The 17,108-nt window shown below is 50.2% G+C and overlaps 4 protein-coding genes across 4 annotated transcripts; 2 read left to right on the forward strand and 2 right to left on the reverse strand.

The window, feature by feature from the left end:
* Positions 1-2,593: 2,593 nt before the first annotated feature.
* LOC120764271 (claw keratin-like) lies at positions 2,594-3,133 on the reverse strand. Its single transcript, XM_040088163.1, has one exon. It carries the CDS (start codon positions 3,116-3,118, stop codon positions 2,594-2,596), a length of 525 nt encoding a protein of 174 aa, XP_039944097.1. The 5' UTR covers positions 3,119-3,133.
* Positions 3,134-7,334: 4,201 nt separating this feature from the next.
* LOC120764193 (scale keratin-like) lies at positions 7,335-7,874 on the forward strand. Its single transcript, XM_040087998.1, has one exon. The coding sequence runs from the start codon at positions 7,341-7,343 to the stop codon at positions 7,872-7,874; it is 534 nt and encodes a 177-aa protein (XP_039943932.1). The 5' UTR covers positions 7,335-7,340.
* Positions 7,875-9,791: 1,917 nt separating this feature from the next.
* Positions 9,792-10,262, reverse strand: LOC120764194 (scale keratin-like). Its single transcript, XM_040087999.1, has one exon. The coding sequence runs from the start codon at positions 10,260-10,262 to the stop codon at positions 9,792-9,794; it is 471 nt and encodes a 156-aa protein (XP_039943933.1).
* Positions 10,263-14,334: 4,072 nt separating this feature from the next.
* Positions 14,335-14,820, forward strand: LOC120764195 (scale keratin-like). Its single transcript, XM_040088000.1, has one exon. It carries the CDS (start codon positions 14,350-14,352, stop codon positions 14,818-14,820), a length of 471 nt encoding a protein of 156 aa, XP_039943934.1. The 5' UTR covers positions 14,335-14,349.
* The last annotated feature ends 2,288 nt before the right edge of the window (positions 14,821-17,108 follow it).

Below are 17,108 nucleotides of genomic sequence, written 5' to 3' on the forward strand. Positions count from 1 at the left end.
TTTCAGTTTATTCACTCCAGAGCATGTAAAAGGCATGCTCTAGCTGGTGACTGGACACTCACAGTCACAGCTGACGTCCCCAGGCTCTGAGGGTATAAAATCCCAACGTGCCCTTTGTTTGTCCCTCCTTGGAGGCACCATCTCCATCTGTTATTCTGTTTTTGCACCAAGATTAATTAATTTTAAGGATCCAGGGCTCTGAGTCTCTGCTTGGAAGACCTGGGGTCGAGGCAGTGAGGAATTTTTGTGTGACTGTGAGAGGTGTGGGCACTCAGCAGCAGTGACTGGAACCAGTGGCCTTGGCTCGGATGGTTTAACTGGATGTGACCCTCTGCTCTGGGCTCGTTGACAGCGCGGGGATCGGTCCCGGGTTGGACTCGATGGTGTTGGAGGTGTTTTCCTGGTTCCTGGGATTCTGAGGTGCCTCCTGGAAGGTGGGACAGGAAAGTTTCCTTTCCCCATAATCAGCAGGCGCCCGGGCTCTGCCCCGTCCCGCGATGGTCACTCCGTTCCTGCTGCGCCCAGCAGTTCATCCACCTCGTTTTTCCAGTCTGAGACTCTGCTTCCCTCCTGCTCGGTGCCACTCAGCTTTCTGTTATCACGGCTCCCAAAAGATGTGCCAACGCCAGGGAACGCAAATGAATAATTAGAGGTTTTTCCGGACGGATCCTTGAGTAAGGAATGGAGTAAACTCCCTCCACCCCGTAACTCCCGGGTAGACACCGAGAGAAAGGTCAGCCCTTTGTCGGATTTTGCAATCAGACGTGAGCTCACCCTGAGCGGGCATCCAGCCCAAATTAAAGCTGTGTAATCGTTGTTCCCTAGGTGTTAATGGCTCTCTCCAGGGCTCTTATCTTGGGCTGAGCACTTGTCTGACACAACACCTAATGAGGCCGGTGCCTGCCTGGCACTGCCTGGCTGAGAGCATCAGGGGAAATTTTGGCAGGCGCAGTTCAGGCTTTCGGCCGGGCTCATGATTTACGCCCAGCACCTCTTGGAGGCTGCGGGCGGAGGCAGAAAACAGAGGAGACAAGGAGGGAAAAGCATCTGGGTTTTGTAAAATTGTCGCAGGAGCTCCCCTGGATGAGAGGAAAGAGGGGACAGGGAGGATGAAGCAGGCAGAGAGAGGAGAAGCTGCCAGGGGAGAGCTTTTGGAGATGCGGCAGGGGATGTTCAGGTTGGACACAGGAATTTCCTCCTGGAAAGGGCGGCCAGGCCTTGGAAGGGGCTCAGGAAGGTTTGGAATTCCCATCCCTTGAGATATCCGAGGAATTCCTGGATATTGGGCTGGATGACCAGGTGGGGATGAGGCACAGCTTGGATGATCTCAAAGGTCTTTTCCAACCGAAACAATTCCGTGATTTTTTTTGGTCAAAATATTCTCAAATAAGCGTTTGTTTACCCATAAAAAATGAAGTCCTGTTTTCTGAAAATAAAAGCAGCATTGAGAGGTACCATGGGCTAATTTCCATTTCAATTTATTACTTAGGGCCATCTGACGGATCCAGTCCCGTAGGAGGAAGAACATTGAAATGACCTGTGAAAAATAAGGTTTGCTGTTCCTTGACACTGATCAAGGGGTTTTCTTTGAAGGAGTCCCGGTGAAGGAAGAGGCAAATACTTTCTGATGCACCAGTTCAATGTTCTTTTTACCTCACCTGCTGACAGGTTCAGCCAAACCTGCCCCGAGGCAACTTTGTCATGGCAGTGATTAATGAAAAAAGAGAAGGTAGTGCCTCATCTTTGCTCATCAGATACCTATCTCAAAAATTGTTTCCCTTTGTTCACCTTCCTCCTATCGTTCCTTTTCAGAACTGCAGAACTTCAGGCAGCATTTTTTTAGCTGCATCTTTGAAGGCAGTTGGATGATTCCTAAAACATCGCCTGGAAGATGTAAAATTAAAAGGAATTCCAGCATTAAATTAACCACTTAAAAAAAAAAAAAAAAAGAACCACGGAATATCCCGAGTTGGAAGGGCCACACAGGGATTGAGTCCAACTCCTGGCCCTGCACAGGCACCCCAAGAATCCCACCCTGTGCCTGAGAGCGTTGTCCTTGAGCTCTGGCAGCCTTGGGGATGTGACTGTTCCCTGTTCAGTGCCAGACTGGATGGAAATAACTGGAATACCTCATGTGAGGCAGACAGGACTGTCAGCTGCAGCTCTGACCCAAAGCATCTCAGCCTGGTTCTGACGGGGAGGACAGGGAGCACCAAATCCCATTCCGGGGCTTAACAGGAAAAACAGAAGGCAGGTGTTGGATGCAGGATTTTTTTATTGCAAGGGCAGGGAAGGCCCCACTGGACCAGGACAGGTGAGGCAAAGACAGGCAGGTTATCCCTCAGGAGAGCTGCTCCCTCAGCCTTGTGGCAGGAGGCAGCAGTCTCAGGGAGAAGCCCGTGGATGTTGGAGCCCCACATTCGGCCCCTGGAAGGGGCGGGGAGGAGGACACCGAACAAAGGAAGGAGGAAACAAAAAGGAGAATTTCTAGAGAGGTTCTGACTCTGCGGTCTGAAGTGACATCTGATGCTGTGCCCCTTCCTCAGGGGCTCAGGGGAGGATCCAGCGGCATGGAGGGATTTTCCGCTCGGGTTTAGCAGGAGCCGCGGACGGAGCGCGAGGACCAAGAGCCAAAGGATCTCCCAGAGCCATAGAGGCCCCGGGAACCCCCCCAGGAGCCCAGACCCCCATAGCCCAGGGAGGAGCCCCCATAGCCACAGAGACCCCCATAGCCCCCATATCCAAATCCCCCATAGCCCCTGGAGCCAAATCCCCCATATCCCAGGGATCCGTAGCCCCCGTATCCATAACCCCCATATCCCCCGGAGCCAAATCCCCCGGAGCCCAGGGATCCAAATCCCCCATAGCCATAGAGAGCCCCGGAGCCCAGCGAGGCCCCGGAGGCTGCCAGGACGGGCGCTCCAGCAGATCCCACCACGGAATCCTGCGGGAAGGAGCTGAGGATGGGCCCGGGGAAGGTGACCACCACGGCGGGAGGCTGGATGAGGGTGGTGGAGTCGGGGCACTGCCGCACGCAGGGCTCGTTCCCGCTGTCGGCCAGGGGCTGGGGCCGCAGGACGCCGGAGCCAGCGGTGGAGCACAGGTCGTAGCAGGACATCTTGCCAGGGGTGTGGAGGTCGATCTGCAAGAGTTGATTTGAGCGAGTACAAGATGTTATTTACGGCCAGAAAAGGGCTCTTGCAGTTGGCTGCCTTTCCCCGGACAGGAGAGCTTTGATCACTGGAATTTCCCCACGCCTCTTAAGGATGAAAACTGAGTAAGAAAAGCGGAAATTATTTGCTCGAGCACTTTGGTGAGTCAGGGGATCAACGAGGAGGACGGGACTCTGCTCCAGGAGCCGAGTGTGTTGTTATTCAGGATTTCATGACTCTGGCTCTTCCTTGCCACTGATCTCCTTTGTGCTGATCCTTGTCAGGACAGGGATTACAACTCATTGTCTGTTCAGATGCGCCCAGTAGCTTTTTGGATGAGACCATTACGAGGGAATTGCAAAGGTGATTGTCCCAAATTCCCAAACTTTTGAGATGCCTACAATGACCTTGACACCCCAGCACTTTGATTTGGGGCTCCGAACTCTTTTGGAAAACTCTCACACTGAACCTCTCGCCCTCATTAACTGGGAAAAACCCAGCGCTTCACATTTCAGCTCCCTAAATTCCCTACAGGATCCCTTTTAATCTTAAATAAATCTCTCACAGAGATTTTAAACAGTTCTCAGTTCTTCTCCGTGTCCTACTCTAAGCTAGTCTTGGGGTGTTCGTGCCCTTTTATCTTGAATTAAAAATGTTTTGGCTGATTCGTAATAGAACAAACTGGATCCATGGCAGGTTTGCCTCTAATCTCAACACTTCCCTGCCAGCCAGGAAGATTTAAACTTCCCAAATAGTTTCCAGTCACCCACTTAACCAAGCAGAGGATAGGAATAAACAGTGAACCTGCCACAACATAGATACAACTGAAGGAAACCCAATATCCAACAGAATTTTCTGATAAGAAACTTTCAGTTCGGTTTGGAAAAAAACACCAACCTCCAAAGCGGAGAGCAGCCTTCCATAAGGTTTTGGCAGGGTTTGTCTCTTCACCTAAAATCTTGCCTACGAGTTACCAGTGGAAGGGAGCGCCCCAGATGAATTGTACAAGCAAAGAGAGATTCCAAAAAGCAGCAAAAAACAAAACAAAACAAAAAAAAACCCACACAAAAACCCAAACAAACTGTTCCGAAAGTAGCAAGGAGCAATTCCAAAAGCAGCAAAGAGCAGTGTCAGAAGGAGCAAAGAGCAGCTCCAGACTTACCAAGTTGTCAGGAAGAGCGAGTGAAGGGAAGATGTTTGGGAGAACCCCAACTGGAGACAGCTTTTATACAGTTCAGATTGCCTGAGGGCTCAGAGGAGCTCATTAGTTGACACAGAACATTTTTTTTTTTTGTATTGATTGCTCCTCAAAGTGATGAAATTTTTGCTCTTTCTGTTTGTGTTTATTCTTGATTTCAATTATCACGTTACTTCATGCGAGGTCCTTTGATCTGAAACGCTGATGGGTGAAATTAGTGCTCCTTTCGTCCTAAAACACGATTCATGAATTAATATCAATTTTTCTGGAGAGACACCATGTACTGAGCTGTTTATGCAGAAATATTCTTGTCCTGTCTTATAGGACAACTATGCTCAGACATCTACGGAAATGATAAAAATCTTAGAATTGTTTGGGGACACAAATATCCAGAAAAGTCTTATCTTTTTTTCTGACCCTTAAGCCACAGCTTAAGCACGAGTTTAGTTCTGAAGGGGGAGATATTTATTATTTTAAGGGCTAGAATGGAAAGGTCAAAATAATCAGAGTGTACATTGAATTAATAATTGAATTTATGTTTAATTGAGCTGAGTCCATCTCAGGAAGTGTTCAAGGCCAGTTTGGATCAAGCTGGGGTAGTGGAAGGTGTCCCTGTCCGTGGCAGGGGGTGAAAGAAGATGGTCTTTGAGGTCCCTCCCAACTTTAAACCCTTCCATGATTCTCTATAGGAGAAATCCCAAATTTAGCTGTAGTGGGAATAAAAAACCCTTTGTTTATAGAGAGGAACTTGCAGCTAATCCCATCCTTGACGGCACCTTTCAGCACAGAACAATTATGAGGTGGGAATCTGCTGGGAAAAGCAAATGTTGGATTTGCTGAGGTTTCTCTCTCTGCTTACACCACGGTTGTCCTACTCTATCATTATCGTGGTTATCATTATCACCCACGTGGTTCTCTTCACACCGTGTGTTAGTTATGAATTATGAGCTTTTCCAAATCTGGAGACTCACATGAGGATTTCCTGAGTCATTATCCTGGGGGAAAAAAAAAAAAAATCATGCCGAAGTTTTACAAGAACATTCCAAGGGATTTTCAAATACCTCCTGAACACCCATTACTGACTTGTTCCTACTGTGTCAGAGTTATATAAAACCTGTGCCTGGGTGTAAACACCCCACAATTACAAGAGATTATCACATTAAAATGCATCAATTGAGGCCACTTGGGTTTTTCCCACAATCAGCTTTTGGTTTATAACATTGACCTTCCTGCCTTTGACCTTAAGAATAAAATCTGGTGGGGTTTTTCTTTTTCTTTTTCTTTTTCTTTTTCTTTTTCTTTTTCTTTTTCTTTTTCTTTTTCTTTTTCTTTTTCTTTTTCTTTTTCTTTTTCTTTTTCAATTATTTTTCTTTTTTTAATTTATTTCTATTTAAAACATACAATGTCGTGTCTCTAACATGTAAAAATAGGAGGGGAAAACTCGAGAAAGGAAAGGGAAACTCGATGGAACAACTCAGAAAACTCAATTTCCATGGAATTGTGGCTGCCAGGTGAAATATTTCTCTGTTTCCAGGGACTGAAAGAGAACCAGGAGAGAATTTTAAAAGGAACACGGGGAGAGACTTCTTCTAAGGGTTGAACTGGCAGCTAAAGAGGGAGTGGATTAAAACTGACAGGGGGGAGGTTAAGACAGGATATTGGGAAGGAAATGTTCCCTGTGAGGAATGCTGGGGAGGCCCTGGCACCGGTGATTCCGTGGATTCCCCACCCCTGGAAGTGCCCAGGGCTAGGATGGACGAGGCTGGAGCACCCTGCTCTATGGAAAATGTCCCTGCCCATGTCAGAGGGTGCCACTGGATGGTCTTTTTCAGCCCAAACCATCCCAGAATAGCATTTTATGATACAAAGTCCATCCAAAGATGCTCCTGATTATTGCTTTTGCCTTGCCCTGAGTGGGTGGAGGGAGAAATGCTGAGCCCGCAGAACCAATGTTTTTCCCTTTGTTATTTGTCCCCAGCCCTCATTTGGGTGCCTGAAACAACCTCCGTTGGCTCCAGGTTTCCTGCTGATCACACTCAGGGACCTTTACCCGGACGAAGCCATGAGCGTCCTTCAATCATCCTAATCACGAAGAACTCATAAACAAATCAACTCATCTTTATTTCCTCCCCGAACGCTGAGGAAAGCGATGGGATCGTAAAAAATAATTCCCCACGATAAAGCCCGGAGACAATAGAGGTCCGGGGCGGAATGCACAGCGCACGCCGTGTGTGGGTTTGAAGCGCACCAGCAATCAGCAAAGACAATTTCAGCGCTTTGAGGAATTATGTGTCCTGCAATTTGGGGCTGGGACCTAATTATGAACTGGCGCATCAGGTGCCCCATGCCCTCCGGGCAAGCAGGGAGCTCTATAAAAGGCGTCTGCATCGGGTCCTTCCATCCTCTTCTCTCACCTGTCCTGCCTTTGCGAACCAGGTAAGTCACTTTTCTCCCAAACTTCTCTAAACTGAATTTCCCGTCAAGAAATCTGGTTGCTGTCAGGCTGCCGCTGCCCCGCAGGGAATTTGGGGTTTAATTTCTCAGTCCATCTCCAGGTCTTGTAGGAGAGGGGTTATTTTGTGGTATTGGACCCCAAACTTGTACTATTTTAGCACTGCAAAGGGTTCCTTGTCTGTATTTCAGGAGATAAGGAATAACCTCTACATGTGGCTACATGTGGTAGAGTTTTGCGGGGTTTGTAACAGGAAAGATAAAACCTGAGTAGAGATCATCAGCTAAGAGTAATTTAAAACTGAAGAAATTATCTGATATGGAAATTCAAAGACACAGCTGAAGAGTCGAGATGTGGTGGGCTGAGTGCTGGACTGAAGCCAAGAGTAGCCTGGAGATCACACCGATAGGAAAAATGGAATAGGAATTACATTTCCTCCCCAGATTTATTAGTGACTCCCTTGGACTGCTTCACCACAGTCCTTTAAAATTAATAAAAATCAACACCTTCTCCAGATCGATCTCCACACCCCTGCAAGATGTCCTGCTACGACCTGTGCTCCACCGCTGGCTCCGGCGTCCTGCGGCCCCAGCCCCTGGCCGACAGCGGGAACGAGCCCTGCGTGCGGCAGTGCCCCGACTCCACCACCCTCATCCAGCCTCCCGCCGTGGTGGTCACCTTCCCCGGGCCCATCCTCAGCTCCTTCCCGCAGGATTCCGTGGTGGGATCTGCTGGAGCGCCCATCCTGGCAGCCTCCGGGGCCTCGCTGGGCTCCGGGGCTCTCTATGGCTATGGGGGATTTGGATCCCTGGGCTCCGGGGGATTTGGCTCCAGGGGGTATGGGGGTTATGGATACGGGGGCTACGGATCCCTGGGATATGGGGGATTTGGCTCCAGGGGCTATGGGGGATTTGGATACGGGGGCTATGGGGGTCTCTGTGGCTATGGGGGCTCCTCCCTGGGCTATGGGGGTCTGGGCTCCTGGGGGGGTTCCCGGGGCCTCTATGGCTCTGGGAGATCCTTTGGCTCCTGGTCCTCGCGCTCCATCCGCGGCAGCTGCGGCTCCTGCTAAACCCGAGCGGAAAATCCCAAGTGAGATCTCACCAACAGCTGGAGCGTGATGGTTTCACAGCCTTGGATCCACGGCTGCTCCATCCCCAAGACCACGGATTTGCAGCTGCTCAGCCCCTTTTGAATTTCCCCTCTTTCAGCTTCTGCCCAAAAGCTTCTCCCGCCCCATTTTTGTCTTGCCCGGGGTAAATACGGAACAAAAAGGGCTCAAAATGGGTCCTGCTTGTTCACATCAGCAGCTGGGATTTGGAATCTGTCACATGTGAATGTGCCTCTGGCTGGAGAAGAGTTTCTTGCTTCTTGGAGACTTTGCAACTGCATTGCTTTTCTGGCTGTCATTAAAAGTTTATTGCATCAAAGTTACCACATTCTGGCTTTCTTTCCTCCCCTTTTCACCGTTGTTATTTGCCTTTGGAGAAGCCTCACCTGTGCAGCTGTCAGTAACAGCTTAAAATATCCTGTAATCATGGAAAAGTTTGGGTTGGGAGGGATCTTAAAGCTCATTCCACACCCTGCCATGGGCTGGGACACCTCCCACTGGCCCAGGTTCATCCGACCTGTCCCTAAACTATGGAGATGAATGTCCTGCCCAAAAAACCCCAGAGATTCGATTTCAGTATGAATTTATTCCAGGTAAAGCTTCAATCCCTTTGAGCTTCAGGTCCTGACTCAAACATTTCCTCAGTCAAATATTTAAACTCTGTCCTCAGGAGGAACCTCGGCAGGAAGTTAAATCAATTTCTTGTCAAATCTTTATTTAAAGTTTTCTGGGCCACAGAGTGGAGCTGTGAAATCTGAAATCTTTCTGTATAACTGTGAAGTGTAAAGTGCTGGGTGGCTTTTTGACAGAAAAACAGCTCCTTCAGGGATTCATCCACACCAGCAAGAAAAGCTGGAGCAGACACAACCCGGGAAAATCTCCAGGTACATGGAAAAATTAAAAGGTAGAAAATATCTTAACCTGTGAGCAAATCCCCCCCTTCTTCTGTGCTCTGGTGAGATTCCACCTTCCAGGATCTACAGGGAAGCTGGACAGGGAATTTTCCTTGGGAGCTGGAGTGACAGAACAAGGGAGAATGGATTCAAACTGACAGAGGGCAAATTTAGGCTGGATATTGGGAAGAAATCTTTCCATGTGAGCGTGGATAGTCCCTGGCACAGTTTTTCCAGGGAATTCCTGGTTGCCCCATCCCTGGAAGTGTCCAATGCCAGGCTGGAGCAACCAGTGGGAAGTGTCCCAGCTGATGATGGGGGGGTGGAAGGAGAAGATCTTTAGGGTCCTTTCAATCCAACCCATTCCAGGAGTCCATGACTCTGTAATGTGATTATTGCAGCCCAGGACAGCTGGGGAGGGAAGATTCCAGCTCCCAAATTCCGCATCAAGGAGCAGGGACTGACATTCCAGGTGGTTCTGGAGTCTGAACCTCAGCCCCGTGTAAGGATATGAATTTTCCCCCCACTGTGCAGAGAGAAGTGTTGCAAACCCACAGCCAGAGAAATTAAAACAAAAACTTTGTGGGTTTTTTTGCAGAACAGAATCACTTTAATGACAAAAAAAAAAAAAAAGCATTCACAGAAAAAGCATGGCAGAACACGAAGGTGATCAGAGCGCAGGCAACTCCTTCCGTGGTTGCCCTTCTCCAGCCGGAGGGTGAAGTTGCATTTTGGAAGAACATAAACTATTGCTTTATCCCACATATTACACACACAGAGATGGGAAATTAAAAAAAACACCAACCCCAAAAAACCTAAAAAAGAGCCCAGAAGATGACAAGCAGAAAGTGAATGAATCAAGGAGGAGTTTTGTGCTTCCAGCTCCGCCAGAGTGGGGTGGCCGTGGTCACAGCATCTCCTCTGGGGCCGGGGCCGTATCCATCCGTTGCCGGTTGTTCCTTACTCCGGGATATTCCCATAGGGTTTAGCAGGAGCCCCAGAAGCCGCGGCCGTAGCGGCCGTACCAGGAGGAGGAGGGGCTGCAGTAGCCAGAGCCAAAGGCTCTGCCAGAGCCATAGAGACCCCGGGACCCCCCCCAGGAGCCCAGACCCCCATAGCCCAGGGATCCGTAGCCCCCGTATCCATAACCCCCATATCCCCCGTAGCCAAATCCCCCGGAGCCCAGGGATCCAAATCCCCCATAGCCATAGAGAGCCCCGGAGCCCAGCGAGGCCCCGGAGGCTGCCAGGACGGGCGCTCCAGCAGATCCCACCACGGAATCCTGCGGGAAGGAGCTGAGGATGGGCCCGGGGAAGGTGACCACCACGGCGGGAGGCTGGATGAGGGTGGTGGAGTCGGGGCACTGCCGCACGCAGGGCTCGTTCCCGCTGTCGGCCAGGGGCTGGGGCCGCAGGACGCCGCAGGCAGAGGAGGGGTACAGGTCGTAGCAGGACATCTTGCAGGGCTTTGGAGGTGAAGGCAGGCTGAAAAAGAAGACAAGGGCTTCAAAATTCAGCGACTTACGTTAAATTAGCAAGCAGAGTGTTCCTCTTTGCAATCTCAGTGCTCTCTTTTTCCAAAAATTGGGTTTTTTTCCAAAAGTTCTCTGAAGGGTGTCCGCACACAGGAAATGTTCTGAAAACCTTTCCCCTCTTAACATCCTGCAAATAACTACAACTTATTTCTCCACATTAAACCGAAAACCGGGAAGCAAAAGCAGCGAGAGCAAAATGACTTTGTCCAAGGTCGTTGGGTGAGTCATTAGGAAAACTCGGATTTGGGTTCAGCAGGTTTGCATGAGATGGAGCTTATAGAGAACTTAATTACAGTAGCTTCATCTTCCCACTCATCCCAATTTTGCTGAGAGTCAAGGGAACAACAGATTATAGGATTGTGAGTTTCCCAGAAAGGCACTTGACAAGACAATAACGAACAAATCTCTAACGATGTTCTGTAAATCCTTAACAGAGTTCTGAGGAGGAGCTTGAAAGCAAGAAGGTGAAGGAGAGCCTGAGGATTTTTGGTAGCGGGACACAAATGTCTTTTTCACGTGTGAATAAAGACAGCGGTGACACCCTTATCAGACCTTGAACCTTTGATGCAAACATTGAGATGGGTTAAATGTATCAAAATGAGGATCAGGGAATCGCAGGCTTCCTCGAGCTGGGAGTCGCTCAAGGGGCTCGAGTCCAGCTCCCCGCTCCTGGCAGGGTGATTTAGAACTGAACCAGAGAACCTTGGAATTGCCTGGGTTGGAAGAGACCTTAAAGATCATCCCTGTCCCATGGCAGGGACATCTCCCACTATCCCAGGTTGCTCCAAGCCCCATCCCAACTGACTGTGGACACTCCCGGGGATGGAGGATCCATGGAATATCCAGTGCCAGGGCCTCCCCACCTTCACAGGTATTTCTTCCCCATATCCAGCCCAAATTCCCCCTCTGTCACCCTGACCCCATTCCCTGTGCCCTGTTCCTTGCAGTTCCCGAGGAAAAATCCCTGTCCAGCTTCCCTGGAGCCGCTGCAGATCCTGGAAGGTGCTGTGAGGTCCTCACACAGCCTCCTCTCCTCCAGGCTGAGCATTCCCAGCTCTCCCAGGCTGGCTTCATTGGCGAGGGGATCCAGCCTCCTCAGCTGACTCAGAGCAGCGTCCGGCTGCTCCAGGCTCTGGCGTTCCTGACACCAAGAACTCCGAGGGCTCCACACACCTAAAAGCTGTGTCTGCCGCCCCAGGGACAGAAAGATCCTCGATCATTCCCGAGCCCATCCAGATTCACCCGACAGAAAGGTCGGGGGGCATCAACTCGAGTCGAAACCGACAGCGGAAAACGCACCGAGAGCAACGGAGAAGATTCAGACTCACCCAAGTCTCCGAGAAGTCAAGGGAAGCGTTTGGAGGAGCGAGGAGGCCGAGGAGCTTTTATATCAGCTGGAGGTACCAGATCAGCATCTCTCGCAATTCCAAACTCATGCAACCGTCAGGGTGATGAAACTGTTGGGTTCGTTATTGGCGTTTATGAGGCCTTTCAAATTTGTTTGTAATAATGATCTAAACATCACCCGAGAGATTATAGGGAATTCTTTCATCTTGTGACGACTTGGGGGTAAATTATCACCCGGCGTTATTCCCGTCACTTCCTTGGGATTGCATCAGGAATCACCCAGCCAGCTGCTCTTGGTATTAACTGAACGCCTGGAGAGTGGCTCGTGGGTTTATCAGAATCATGAGTTACACCGGAATTTAATCCCGAGCAGGAAAAACACTGAAATCCTTAATTTTGGGCGAGTCCAGGGAGTTCCATGGAGGAGACAGAGAGGAACCTTTATCTTCCTTGTTTGGGTTTGGTAGATAAACGAGGAAGGAATTAATGAATTTAACTAAAGCCACAAAGGGGTTGGAAGTCCTGAAGAGGCTTCTCCCAGGCGTTGATGGACTGACATTTTCCAGGGAAAGACGGTAGCTGAGGAAATGTGGGATTTTGTAGGAAAAATGGATCCTCTGGTGCAAAAGTCAAAATGTGACAGAAGTGCTTTGATTTATCACCTCGGGTCCTTAGGAATTCGTGAGCTCCTGTGATACACAAGTCATAAATCCCGAACAGGGCTGAGCTGGGAGTTTCTGGGGTGAGGGAGCAATCAGGAATTCGGAATGTGCGACACAAAGGCTCCTTCTTGCCTCATTTATGGACAGGCCATTTTAATACTGCAGACTCCACACCGTAGATGATCCCTAAATGGTGAGGTGGGGTTCTCAGCCTTTGGGGGGCAGGGGGTTTTGGACAATAATCTTTCCAAGCTTCCAGGGAGCAAGTCCATGCAAATCCTGTAGATTAAAGGCACGGAGATGGATTTAGGTGCCTCACAATTATGGAATGACATCACGTTCAAACACCTCAGTCAAGATATTTGTGTCCTTGGTATCATCAGTTCAAGGCCGAATACTGGGGGGAGTTGTTCCCCTTCAGGTTTTTTTTTTTCCCAACAAAAAAGAATTCGAAATAAAAAATTCCAAATAAAAGCTGGAACTTCATGAGCCGTGTTTTGTTCCAACCAACTCCAGGGATGGGGCTCTGCTCCCAGGGGACAAGGGACAGGAAAACAGGGAATGTCCTCGGTTGGGGGTCGGTCACAGCTTGGACTCGATGGTCTCCGAGGGTTTTTCCAGCCCAAATAATTCCAAGGTTCTGTGACAAAAGCCATTTAAGGACCACAGGATGCTTTCCATGCTTTCCTCTGGGTTCTGATTGTTGTCTCATTGAGCAGTTGAGACCGATCACGATGAAAACAACCACCCCAAAGTCGCTGTAAACCATTTTATCCCCACATATTTATTTTTTATTTTTACTGGAGAAAAGCTCTGCACACCGGGTGACCCCAAGCCAGGTTTTGCCATTAATGACAGAGAAGAGCCTTTGGGATAATTCCTGCCGTAACGCCAGGGCTGTGAACAGGATGATAACAGGAGTGAGGATCACTTGTCACCATCCCAGATGAAAGACGGACCTGTGATGAAACGCCCCCGTCACGTTTCACGAGACTTCGGACCGGAAAACAAGCAGGGAGTCAGCAGAACTCGGAGGACCTGCGTGTCGCATTCATTTGGGGTTTGCCCCAATTATGCACATCCCCAAATTGCACCTTAGATGATCCCCGGGATCTCGGGAATGGTATAAAAAGCTCTCCCGACGCAGGGCTCTTCACTTCGCCTGCCTTGCCTCCGTCACCTCCGTGAGAAAGGTAAGCACCACTCTAAGGGATTCTCTTCCCTCAGAATTTTCCCTTAGAAAATTCCAGTCTCTCCTTTCTGCTGGTTTTAACCGAGGTGCTGGGATCATCCATAAGGATTCTAAGATTCTTAATAACTGGGTTTTTTCGTGATGGTTTTGTTTCTATCTGCTGCTGGACATTCGTGAGTTTAAAGTGGGAAAATCATGATTTCTTGTTAGTAGAAATTAGAAAAGCTACCAAAGCAGCTTCCAAAACCTTGCAGAAGGTCTGTTCAGCCAATAGGAACTTTTAATGGGTTATATCATGGAAGTTCTAGGAATTTGTCTGTGCAGGTGTGGTAGAAGCTTGAGAGTCAGGCAGTCCTACGAAGAGAAGCTGAGGGAGCTGGAGAGTCTCAGCCTGGGGAAAAGGAGGCTCAAGGGGAATTTCCGCCTCTCCACAACTCCCTGACAGGAGGTTCAGCTTGGACACAGGAGGAATTTCTCCCTGGAAAGGGCTGCTGTTGTAGGAGTGGCCACAAACCATGGTGGGAGAAATTTATGGAAGTTGGATGATATCTTAGTGTGGTTTGGCAGCAGGGTGGAACAAAAAAACGCTTTTAGATGGGGCTGAAGTACAAGAAATTAGGAATGAGACCCCAGGAGAGACAACAGTGCCAGTGATTTACAAAAACACTGATGGACGAGAAGGAAGGACAGCCAAGACTCGAGACAACAATTATTTTCCTCCACATGTCCGACTGTCAAACCTTTTAACCACCGAATTTCTGAATTTTGCTCTCTCCTCAGCGTCCACTCACCTCCACACCCCTGCAAGATGTCCTGCTACGACCTGTACCCCTCCTCTGCCTGCGGCGTCCTGCGGCCCCAGCCCCTGGCCGACAGCGGGAACGAGCCCTGCGTGCGGCAGTGCCCCGACTCCACCACCCTCATCCAGCCTCCCGCCGTGGTGGTCACCTTCCCCGGGCCCATCCTCAGCTCCTTCCCGCAGGATTCCGTGGTGGGATCTGCTGGAGCGCCCGTCCTGGCAGCCTCCGGGGCCTCGCTGGGCTCCGGGGCTCTCTATGGCTATGGGGGATTTGGATCCCTGGGCTCCGGGGGATTTGGCTCCGGGGGATATGGGGGTTATGGATACGGGGGCTACGGATCCCTGGGCTATGGGGGTCTGGGCTCCTGGGGGGGGTCCCGGGGTCTCTATGGCTCTGGCAGAGCCTTTGGCTCTGGCTACTGCAGCCCCTCCTCCTCCTGGTACGGCCGCTACGGCCGCAGCTTCTGGGGCTCCTGCTAAACCCTGCGGGAAACTCTCTGGGTGATGTAGGAGGGCAGAGCAAAAATGCAGAATTTTTTTCTTCCCTTTAAATTCCTTCCTGATCCCTCCGTGGGTTCAATTCCTCGTTATCTTCTCCTCTATCACCCCTGCAGCTGGATGCAGTGACAGACAGAGGTGTCTTTCAAGCTCTGCCTGCGTTTACAGCCCGGATTGTTACTGTGTTGTTTGTGTTTTTTCATTCTCATTAAAACTCTGTTGCATCACTGGAAATCCTCGTGTAGGGCTTTTGTGTCCTCACCCACCCTGAGTTTGCCAACCTCGCTGGGTAAAGCTCCCTGCCCTGCGTGAGGCTGCAAAAACATGGAGCAAACCCTGCCCAGAGGGGGAAAATCTCCCCGCAGAGCCTTCCTGGGGCTGTTTTACTCCTGAATTCACAATTTCAGTGAATTCACTTTTACTGAATTGCAACGTGGTCACGGCGCCGTGGCCGAAGACGAGCAGGAGTTTCCTCTGCGTGCACAGGGAACTTCTTTCAATCCACAAGGAGCTCACGAGTGGTCATGGAATCGCGGAATTGGGTTGGAAGAGCCTCGGAGACCGGCAGGGCCATGGGCAGGGACACCTTCCACTGTCCTGGGTTGCTTCAGCTGGGATTTGGACAATTCCAGGGATGGGACTTGGGCAATTCCCACCTAAACCTCCCTTCTGGCAATTCGAATCCATTCCCCCTTGTCCTGTCACTCCAGACCCTTCTAAAAAGCCTCCCCTCATCTTTCCTGTGGCCACCTTTAGGTCCTGGAAGGCTCCAGAACCTTCTCCAGGCTGAAAAATCCCAGTTCCCTCAGCCTTTCACTTCCTATCCCAGGCATCTGGGGCTCCTTTGGCTCTGTTTAATGTATTTATGTATTAAATTTACCTATGTCTTAAACAGAAATAGAATTTGCATCCATGTTTTATAAGTAGCCTAAAACCCAACAAAAATGCTGCACCGTGTGTGTCATTATCTTCTTATGTCATCAACAGAGCACAGAACCACCTCCTGATTCGGGCAGATCCTTATCTCAGCAGTTTTCCTTATCAGGTTCAGCTGCCAAAAAAGATCTCGGGGTGCTCATTTTCCTGCAGCGAAAAAAAAAGATTTATTGAGCACCGCCATGTTTAGAGAACTTCTGACCAGAAACCGGAGGAAAAACGTGGATTTGAAAAGGTCAAAGCTGCTGCAGTGCCCAGGTTCCCTCTCTGTAAGGGGACAGAAAATTTCTCAGCCTCGATTGCCTAAAAGTGCAGTGAAAAATATGGGGTTTATTTCACTGTCTCTGGAAAATCGAACGACTCCCAGCAGAACACAGAGCTTCTCCAGCGGAATCCAAATGACAGGCGCAGGGGGACGTTCTGTGTCCTGCCAGGACCTGAAAAATCAGGCAGAAAAAAATCTGTCTGCCTCCTGCCAGGACCTGAAAAATCAGGCAGAAAAAAATCTGTTTACCTCCTGCCAGGACCTGAAAAAAAAAATTCTGCCAGAAAAAAAAAACCCTGCAGTGGTGAAGAGAAGGGTAAGAAAATCTCAGGATAGAAAAGGAGCCCTTAAGCGGGGTTTAAGCCGGGCTCCGACAGATCCCTCCAGTGCTTCCCGAGGGAAGGGACAAAGGATCCGTGTGATGACGCCTGATGGTGGCTGAGCCACCACCCTCGGGTCAGGGCCATCACTGAGCTGGTCACGGGTGACGCGAGCGTGGCTGTCACCCAGCAGAGCCCTCAGAGGGACGGGGGGAAAAGCTTGGAAATCCCAGGGAAATGGGAAAATCGGGTGTCCGGCTCTGGGCAAGGGGGACCCTGAGGGGCTGGAGATGTTCCAGGGATGGGAACGGGGCTGGAGCACCTGGAAAAGGGAATGGAGAATCCTGAGGGAGCTGGGGAGGGCTCAGTCTGGAGAAAAGGGGGATCCAGGGGGGATTTGGGATCTGATCCCAGGGAACGGGGCCAGGACAAGAGGGAACGGCCTCGAGCTGGGCCAGGGGAGGCTCAGGTGGTTCCAGGTGTGTTCCACAGGGGAGGAGAAATGGTGTCCCAGGACAGGAGGGTTTGAGCGAGCAGGTGAAGCCACACCTTGGTTCTGTGTCCAGTTCCGGGTCCCCCAATCCAGGATGGACCCTGGGGAGCTGGAGCAGCAGGAAAAGGGAATGGAGAATCCTGAGGGAGCTGGGGAGGGCTCAGTCTGGAGAAAAGGGGGACCCAAGGGGGATTTGGGATCCTCCAGGGGAGATTTGGGATATGATCCCAGGGAACGGGGCCAGGACAAGAGGGAA

Source organism: Hirundo rustica, chromosome 29 (genome assembly GCF_015227805.2).
Source record: "Hirundo rustica isolate bHirRus1 chromosome 29, bHirRus1.pri.v3, whole genome shotgun sequence".
Classification (NCBI taxonomy): domain Eukaryota; kingdom Metazoa; phylum Chordata; class Aves; order Passeriformes; family Hirundinidae; genus Hirundo; species Hirundo rustica.